Source organism: Zootoca vivipara, chromosome 3, assembly GCF_965207765.1.
Source record: "Zootoca vivipara chromosome 3, rZooViv2.hap1.1, whole genome shotgun sequence".
Taxonomy (NCBI): domain Eukaryota; kingdom Metazoa; phylum Chordata; class Lepidosauria; order Squamata; family Lacertidae; genus Zootoca; species Zootoca vivipara.
In genome coordinates this window covers 2,331,763-2,340,000 of record NC_142586.1, presented here as the reverse complement: position 1 = coordinate 2,340,000, position 8,238 = coordinate 2,331,763, and the positions used below count along the sequence as shown (strand labels likewise).

Here is an 8,238-nt window from a genome sequence, read left to right as displayed (position 1 = left end):
CCCATTTTTAAAAAGTTGCTGTTTTGAAGAGTCCTACTTCAAAGGGTTCATTTTTGCCCTGGTTCCTGTCAGAAACCCTAAAGTGGAAAGTCACTGCACTGCCTTGGCACAAAGAATCCCTGCGGCTAAAATCAAACAAAGCCCAATTAAACTAATCATAACGACCCAGTGAACACAAGGAAGCTCACCTGGTATTTCTGGACTTCTTGTGTGAAATTCCCAACTCTACTAAGTACTTGGTACTATAATTACCCTGACCAAAATACTGTGAAATTACTGCTCTGATCTACTAATGGCTGCAAAAATCAAGCCGTTGTGGTTTGATGCCAAGGGGCTGTAGCAAGGTGGCACAATGCTTTCTGACAGAGACGACAACTTCTAAAAAATTCGGGGTTGAGGGGGGGGAGAGGGGAAAATTAACGGTATGTGGTTTACATTGCCAAAGACTGTTCATTAATTACCAATTTAATCTCCGCTGGAGGCATGACATTACAAAAATCTGGCTGAAAGTTCTAATAGATTATGAAGACCACCTAAGTAGAGTGACCAAGAAATGTACAAAACAATTAATACTGTTTCACTGCTATCAAAGAAGCTCAGATTAGTTTACATCAAGTGAAGCAAAAGAATTAGTAGCTTCACAGTGCCACCACTAGGAACTGTAAATACAATGGCACACAATTAGTAATGCACATGTGACTTTTCGTTCAAGGCATATATCCTTGGGAAAGCCAGAAACATGATAAGGAGAACAAAAGAAACATTTTAAAATGAAATGAATAAAGATTTTAACTCTACCCTCGTGCATGCTGAGAAATAACAGAATAGGCAATGAAACATACGGCTCTAAGTAATGTTGATATCATCCTGGGATGAATTGAAAACAGCCACACAAAAACATTTATGGTCATTAGCAGCTGCATAAAAAAGGCATCCCTGGTGCTAAGAAAAAGTCTTGGCTTTGTACAGAAATGATCTCTCTGAAATAGAGATCACTTCACTGCTGGTCTTTATGGGCAAACAAGAAAATATTTGGGTTCTTGAAAAAAGGCTAGTGCTTCTTCACATGGCCTAGAAACATGTTGCTAAATTTTGACAGGGAATTTTCAATATTGTTTGATAGGTCAGTATTGTTTAACAGTATTGTTTCATTATTGTTTAATACAGGCCATACAGCATGCAAGTTAAAAGACCAAATAAAAGACCAAATAGGTTTCTGTTGAAACTTAAGTGATGTCCCCCAGGCCACATCCTTCACAAGTGTTAAAAATAACTTGTGGTGGAATTAGCCACTTTATTTAAACCCCAAACTGATCTATTCTGCACCACAAATAATATTTACATCATAAGATTATGTTTATTTGTTACTTGTTATGAAAGCAAAAGAGCTCATTAAATATATCTGATTCTAAATTCTAACAATATACAGCAAAAGGCAATGTATTATTTTTGTGTGTGGTGCATGCCAAATTTTTTGCTCTGAAGCAATGCATTTCTTCCTCCCTCTTCAGTTACTACAAAAAACCCAGTTACTACAAAAACATAGTAGGTATGCCTTCAAAACATTTTAAACCTTAAAAGAAGATAAAGTTCCTCCATAAAAATATAATATTAGTGTGAATTAAAACTGGATCAGACTACACAGATCCTCAGAAGATGAACAAGTTTGCTTTTTAGAAATGTTTTGTATTTTCTGTCAGTTAAGACAACATATGCAGTTTAAAATAGCTATAAAAATTCATATTCATGATATTTAAATATTATTGTGAATACCCTTATCAGCTTAAACCACATTTGACAGCTTTTTTAGAGGCATAGATGGAAGACAAATATGGCCAACAGTGAATAAGATACCAACACTCAGGGATTATCAAAATAATGTTCAATCTTTTTAACAATTAGATAGTAACGGTTTCTTTTGTAATCTAATGGCAATCTGATGATCATATCTAAATCTGGTCACAATTATCAGCATGACAGATTAGTCCCCCCTTCCCCAAATCAATATTTTCCAATTATCATCAAAGGGCAAGGTTGCCTTCTATAAAGTCCCACCCTTCAATATATTTAAAAAGGGACCGGTTGTATGTTTAATTGATAGCAGCCAGCCTTATTCTCTTGATTCTCTCATTTCTCATAAGCAATTTACTGATAATGTAAATCCAAATAATTTGGAAACTTGGTAGTGCCTCTTTAGACAGTTAGACAAAGGTGCTGTTACCTTCTGGATAGGGAGAGATAGCCTTTCTTTTGAGGAAAGCTGTAGCGAACTGCAGTGCAACAGTATGTTCTGTTGCACAAAATTTAGATACAATTTTACTTATAACAACTTCAAATGAAGCTTACCAGCTCTCTGTCAAATGCAACTTTCAACTTGTTCATCCTGTGACGTATGCCTTTTGGTAATGTACCAGCAGCCCTCCAAATATCTGTATATTTTGTTGTATCATAGTGATGGTGGTAGTGGGACTAATATTGGATGGGATCAATAACCAATATAGTTAATATATGACAATTTTTAACAGACACTGGAAAAGCTCCTTTGTAGTTTTAATTAATGCCAAAATATTATCTCCTCCCCCCCCAAAAAATAATCAGGTGAAGCATTCTCTTTCTATGGAACTGCTTGTCTGATGATTTATTAAGATTGCCACAAATTATTTTTGTTTCATATGGGTCAGTTTGCATGTTTAAAAGTTTCCACTTCCCTATTAAAGTATCTCCTACACATGAAAATGATATGTAATAGGCAAAACAGATAGAATACATACAGAATACAAAGTACGTATTAAGTATGCATTAGTTACAGCTAAAACAAGTCGTTGGAGCAGGACAGTAATATAAATAAATGTATCTAACTGATATCTTTTCAGCATAAATCTTGCTCCAAATTATCTCAAGCAGTATTTCCATGTCTATAAGTAGCTGTTTTTTTGTGTGAAAATCTACACCCTTTTTTGCTTATTGTTAGCAGGACTGTGTAGTCCCAACATTTTAACACTTACCTTTTTTTTTACACACACAGACAGGCTAGTAATATAAACATGTAAAATATCTTGTTTTAAATAATGAGCTGAAATTGAGGAAATGGGGATTAAGCTGAAATTTTAAAACTAGTCTGTCCCTCTTATTCACAGGGTTTCAAGGAAGTTCCAGGAAGGCTTAAGATTTTGCAGAGGCTCATTGGGATTCCACAATACGAACACTACTAAAGGTAGCTGAGCTTCCCTGAAAGGCAGCTTGTACATCACTATGGCTCTTCCTCTCCAATATGTGGTTACACAGGGCTGTTAGGTATGTCCTAGGGTACACACTTTGTGTAAGGACAATAGCTAGGCCCAAGAGGTTCAGCAAAAATCCAATGCAAAACCCAATGCAATGGAGTGTGCACCATACAGAATAGGCCAGAGACTCCTATGTAGTGAGCAGGAATTCACAGCAGATAGAAGGGCTTCCTCACAGGGTTCCCTGAAGCTCATTGCTCTATTTTATTTTGATATTACTATACCCCACACATAATGATGCTGCAAGACCACCAGATAGGTGCCACTGAAAGTGACTGCCTCCCATCTTTGCAAAATTAGGATTCCTAACATTAACTGAGCAATATTTCCTTAACAAGTGTAGAGAGCATAAGAAATATATGAGGAATGCCATGCCCAGTGTGCTGGGTGAAGCAAGGCAAAGCAGCAATGCCACAGTTTAATTTGGTAACTCTCCAAACCTAACTGACAAACATCCTTATTGAAAGTAGTGAACAGGTTTTCTTGAAAACTATAGAATATAATCCTGACATAAGAAAAAGCTGTGTCAAAAGCTTCTGTTACAAGGCCACAATTCTGCTATCAGTGGCAGAGTTGTGTGTAGTACTTAACATATTGTAGCTACCGTAGGTACATTGTCCTATAATGTTAATGAAAAATATAAGATTGATATGAGGAGTGCTTAGTTTTGCTCTTTAAAAATTATTCTATGCCATGAAGAATTCAAATTACAGTTAAATACAATTTCCTATTATGGTTTAAGGTTAAACTTCAACAATAAAAAACAACTTGATGATAATCTGAAATGTAAATACAACATTCAGTCAGGTCACCTTAATGGAATTCAAAGCTAGATGCATAGAGAAATCATTGACCAATTGCATTGATTTTTTCCCCTGTGGATAAAAGCTATTCACTACGAAGCCTGGACAGGTTAGCATGTAAAATGTAAAACAATTACACATGTGTAAATATGAGTAAAGTAAAAAGTAAAATCAGGTAAGATTGGGGTAAGGCAATTTACACTTGCAAATACAAATCAAGGCTTTATTGAAAGGCTTGAAAGATTTTGGCCATACTGCAGTCATTAGCAAAATGAGCACTGCAGTGCTAGCACAGTTTCTCATGTGCAAATGGTTAGAATTGCAAAATTACAGCACATAATGTGACACAACAGGCAACCTCAGCTTTGGAAAGGATTGCATAAAAATTTAATTAGCTTTCATCTCCAGAGATTGCAGTCCCCTCCAGGTCACCATTGAGGTTATTGGTGGAGCAATAGGCAACTGCAGCTGCCTCCCCATTGGACCCAGGTTTGCTTAGCTATGCTTTCCAGTGCAATGAGAATAATTCATTCTGATGATAAAAGGAGGGTCACTGTGAGAAACAGTACTGGGTGCAACACTGTAACATGACAGATAACTTTGCCTTTCATCTGACTAATATCTTAAACCGGCTAGCACTCAAAGAGCACTGCTTTCAACGGACTTTCGATCTTTCATTGGCCTCAGTCAGTAGGAAAATAATCAGCTCTTGGTTGGAGGAGATGAACGCTCAGCACTTGTAGGATAGGCAAAATCACCCATAAATAATACCCTGCTGCCATCTCCACATATTACTATGCTTTAGTGTTATGTCCAGTAACAGTTAATTTAGTTCACTAACCAAATAAAAAAGGCAGAAAAGGAAAACTATATATATAATCTGTTAACAGCCATGATGGCCAATATTCCTTACATCATTTGGTTGCTTAGAGCGGCCTGAAATAGTTGAACTGGAGAGCTGCCTGTTTCCTGCCTTTAAAGCTGCATCTCTTCTTGCTTGTTCAAGCAGAACTCTTGCCCGTTCTTTTAATTCTTCTTGTCTTGATAATATCCGTTGCTTAAATATAAAATAAAAATGAATGAGAAATAAGCCCCCAATTATCCTATATGCACAATACTCACAATACTTGCATTTGCATGTCACAGTAAACCAATTTGCACATCACAGTAAACCATGGTAAATGTCTCCTGTTTCATTCTGCCCTTTGTATGAGCAGGAGCAGCAAATCACACTATCTCAGTGGGGATCATGGTTTGTTTTACTCAGAGCACAATGTGAAGCCAAAGTTCAGTCTTGGTACCTTGGAGCGAAACAAAGCACAAATTCTAGGTTTGAAAGTACTGCTAAATCAGCAAGTATCATTTGTTGCTTCTGCAAAGCATTGTTCACAGCAAGCTATTTAATTGTGGTTTACCATAATGTGTGAATGGGGCCAAAGTGATGCTATACTGTGCTGCCAATAAGCGATGTCTACACAGGTGTGGCCCTCAAGGGAATACTGTATAGCAAGCATGCAACAGTATCACTTAAGACCATGGAAGGAAGTGAAGCAGAATATTTGCAGTCAAAAGCATATGTCAAGCAGAGAACCAATGTGGATCCAGTCAAACTAACTTGAGACTCCTGATGTGACACACACCTTGTACTCTAAGAGAGACCTTCACGATGCAATGCTAAGTGTAACCATACTATAGGACAGTGGTGGCGAACCGTTTAGAGACCGAGTGCCCAAACTGCAAACCAAAACCCACTTATTTATCGCAAAGTGCCCAAAGTTTTTGATCTTTTTTGGGAAGAGACAGAACAGAAAAATCGCTGCGGTTTTCGCCTTCTCCCTCCCCTCCCTCTTCCCTCCTCCCGCTGGGCGTGCTTCCCGGCTAGCTCGCTCTCGGGCTCCTGCGATGGGGAGGGCGGAGCAGCCCTAAGGCCAGGTGAGCGGCGGCCAGGAGGAGAGGGAGAGCCCCCACCCCAGCCAGCCAGCCCAACAGCCATGGCTGGCTGGCTGCCTGCTCCCTGCCCGCGATCCCAGCATGGTCTTCTGCATCTTCCTCCCTCCGCCAACGTCGCAACGGCAAAGGGGTGAGGCTGGGTTGGGCCAGGTGCACAGGGAGGTGGCGGGTGCAGGTGCCCTCCTAGCCCAGGCAAGTCAGGCCCATAAGAGGCAAGGGGCCTGCGGAGGATTGGAGCTGGGTGGGGCGGGCGGAAGGGAATAGGCGAAGGCTTGGCTTGGAGAGGGGAGTTGGGAACTACCATGCAGCACTGAAAAAGTGCAGAAAAAGAATCATGAGGGTCAAATAACAAACACTGTTACGCCCAATCAGAAACAGCCACTGCCGCAGCCAATTGAAAAACAGACCAATTGCCGGCTGTACACAGTGGATGTACGCAGTAGCGTGGGGAGGAGCAGGAGCACAAATGAAAAACAACAACAAAACAACAGCGCAGATGGGCTGATGGCATGTGTGCCAGCAGTGAGGGCTCCATGTGCCCACTCTGGCACACGTGCCATAGGTTCGCCACTGCTGCTATAGGGGGAGAAATGCATGTTCTTTTAGCCGTGGCTTTTGAGGCAAGCAAACAACTAAAGCAGTATATTTCAACTGGTGATACTTATACTATCTGACATACTGTGAGGTACCACTGGTTGAAGAACACTGCACCAAATGGCAGGCTGAGCCACGGCCTAGAGAAGGAAGCACCTTTGGGCCAGCCTGTCGCTTCACCCCTGGTGTTCCCTTCTGATCATACTGGTGCTGTATGGCTCTCCTCCCCTTCATGCTCATCATATCAATACCCCAACCCTTTCATTCAAAACTGTGCCCAGAAATGCCCCTTTGCCCCAATCAAAATAGAATGGTCCAGCAGTGCCTGTCCCATTTTTTAAGGGATGAACTCACAGCAGTAAAACATTTAGAATGTTCATATTTAAAAGTATTTTTAATGTGTGAGGCTGAGTGTCAAGGATAGATTGCAGGTCATTTGGAAGGAAATATGCCCCCTTTCCCCACTATTATTCATTTCCTTTTTTAAGACACATATTAAAAGAGCAGGTGTCTAACTATAAAGTACAGTGGAACAATGTCTGTCCTACCAGCACAGAAACAAGACAACAAACAGCATGTACACACAATTGATGCTGCTAAATCTACAACTAGTTACTAAATTTACAATTAGTTCTCCTAGGCAAAAAAAGAAGAAATGTTCATGGCTTTTATGTAGGGGTTTCTACTTATGCTTACAGTATCCATAGCAAGAAGTGGGCAGAGATTTGCTGGCCTGGAACCCTTCTAAATCATCCTTTTAAAGCATGGATTTATTTAAAATAATAATAATATGCAAACATTACTGAAACAGCATTATTACTCATACTGAATATTTGAGCAACTGCACAGTATCTCTCATCATTCCAGTAAATCTGATGGAAAAGTGGCTCCCAATATGCATCTCCTGGTTGGATTATTGTAATATGTTACATGTGAGGTTGCCCTTGAAGATTACCAGGAAGTTTCAATTATTGTATAATTAGGCTGCCAGAATGTTAACTAGTTCAAAGCCAGGTGGGTTCATCTTACACCCATTTGGAAATAAATAAATAAACTGGCTGCTTATTTGCTTCAAAACCCAGTTCTAGCTGCTGGTTTTAAACCCTATGGTGGCACTCTAACTATGGAACACCTTCCTGAAGGAGGTAGGACTGGTGAAGCCAATGCATTATTTTCTGCATCAAATTGGGTATTTTATTTGCCTGGGCTGTTTAAACTGTTATGTTGCTTTAGTCCTGCTCTGGATTTTTATAGCTCTTGCCCAGGCATGCCCAAACTTCGGCCCTCCAGATGTTTTGGACTACAATTCCCATCTTTCCCAACCACTGGTCCTGTTAGCTAGGGATCATGGGAGTTGTAGGCCAAAACATCTGGAGAGCTGCAGTTTGGGGATGCCTAATCAAGAACATGTGTAATGTGGTAGTGAAGACTGGTGGAATGTGAGTGTCTTACAAAATGCGGGGAAAGAAGATGCTTAACTCAGTAATTCTGGGACTACCTGCTGAAGACAACATGTTTACTTAAGACTGGATCATCAGTGTTGTTTTTTCTCTTTCTTATGAGTGTGTGGTTTGTCCTTCAGTGTTGCATAACTTCAGTTCAGCCCC

General features: G+C 39.9%; 1 protein-coding gene across 5 annotated transcripts in view; it reads right to left on the bottom strand.

The window, feature by feature from the left end:
* EHBP1 (EH domain binding protein 1) overlaps positions 1-8,238 on the bottom strand; it is a 282,002-nt gene that overhangs the window by 95,164 nt on the left and 178,600 nt on the right. For all 5 annotated transcript variants that reach the window (XM_035110449.3, XM_035110450.3, XM_088665495.1 and 2 more), the window contains one exon: positions 5,001-5,144. In XM_035110449.3, coding sequence (XP_034966340.3) covers positions 5,001-5,144 — 144 coding nt within the window. The remainder of the gene's footprint in view (positions 1-5,000; positions 5,145-8,238) is intronic.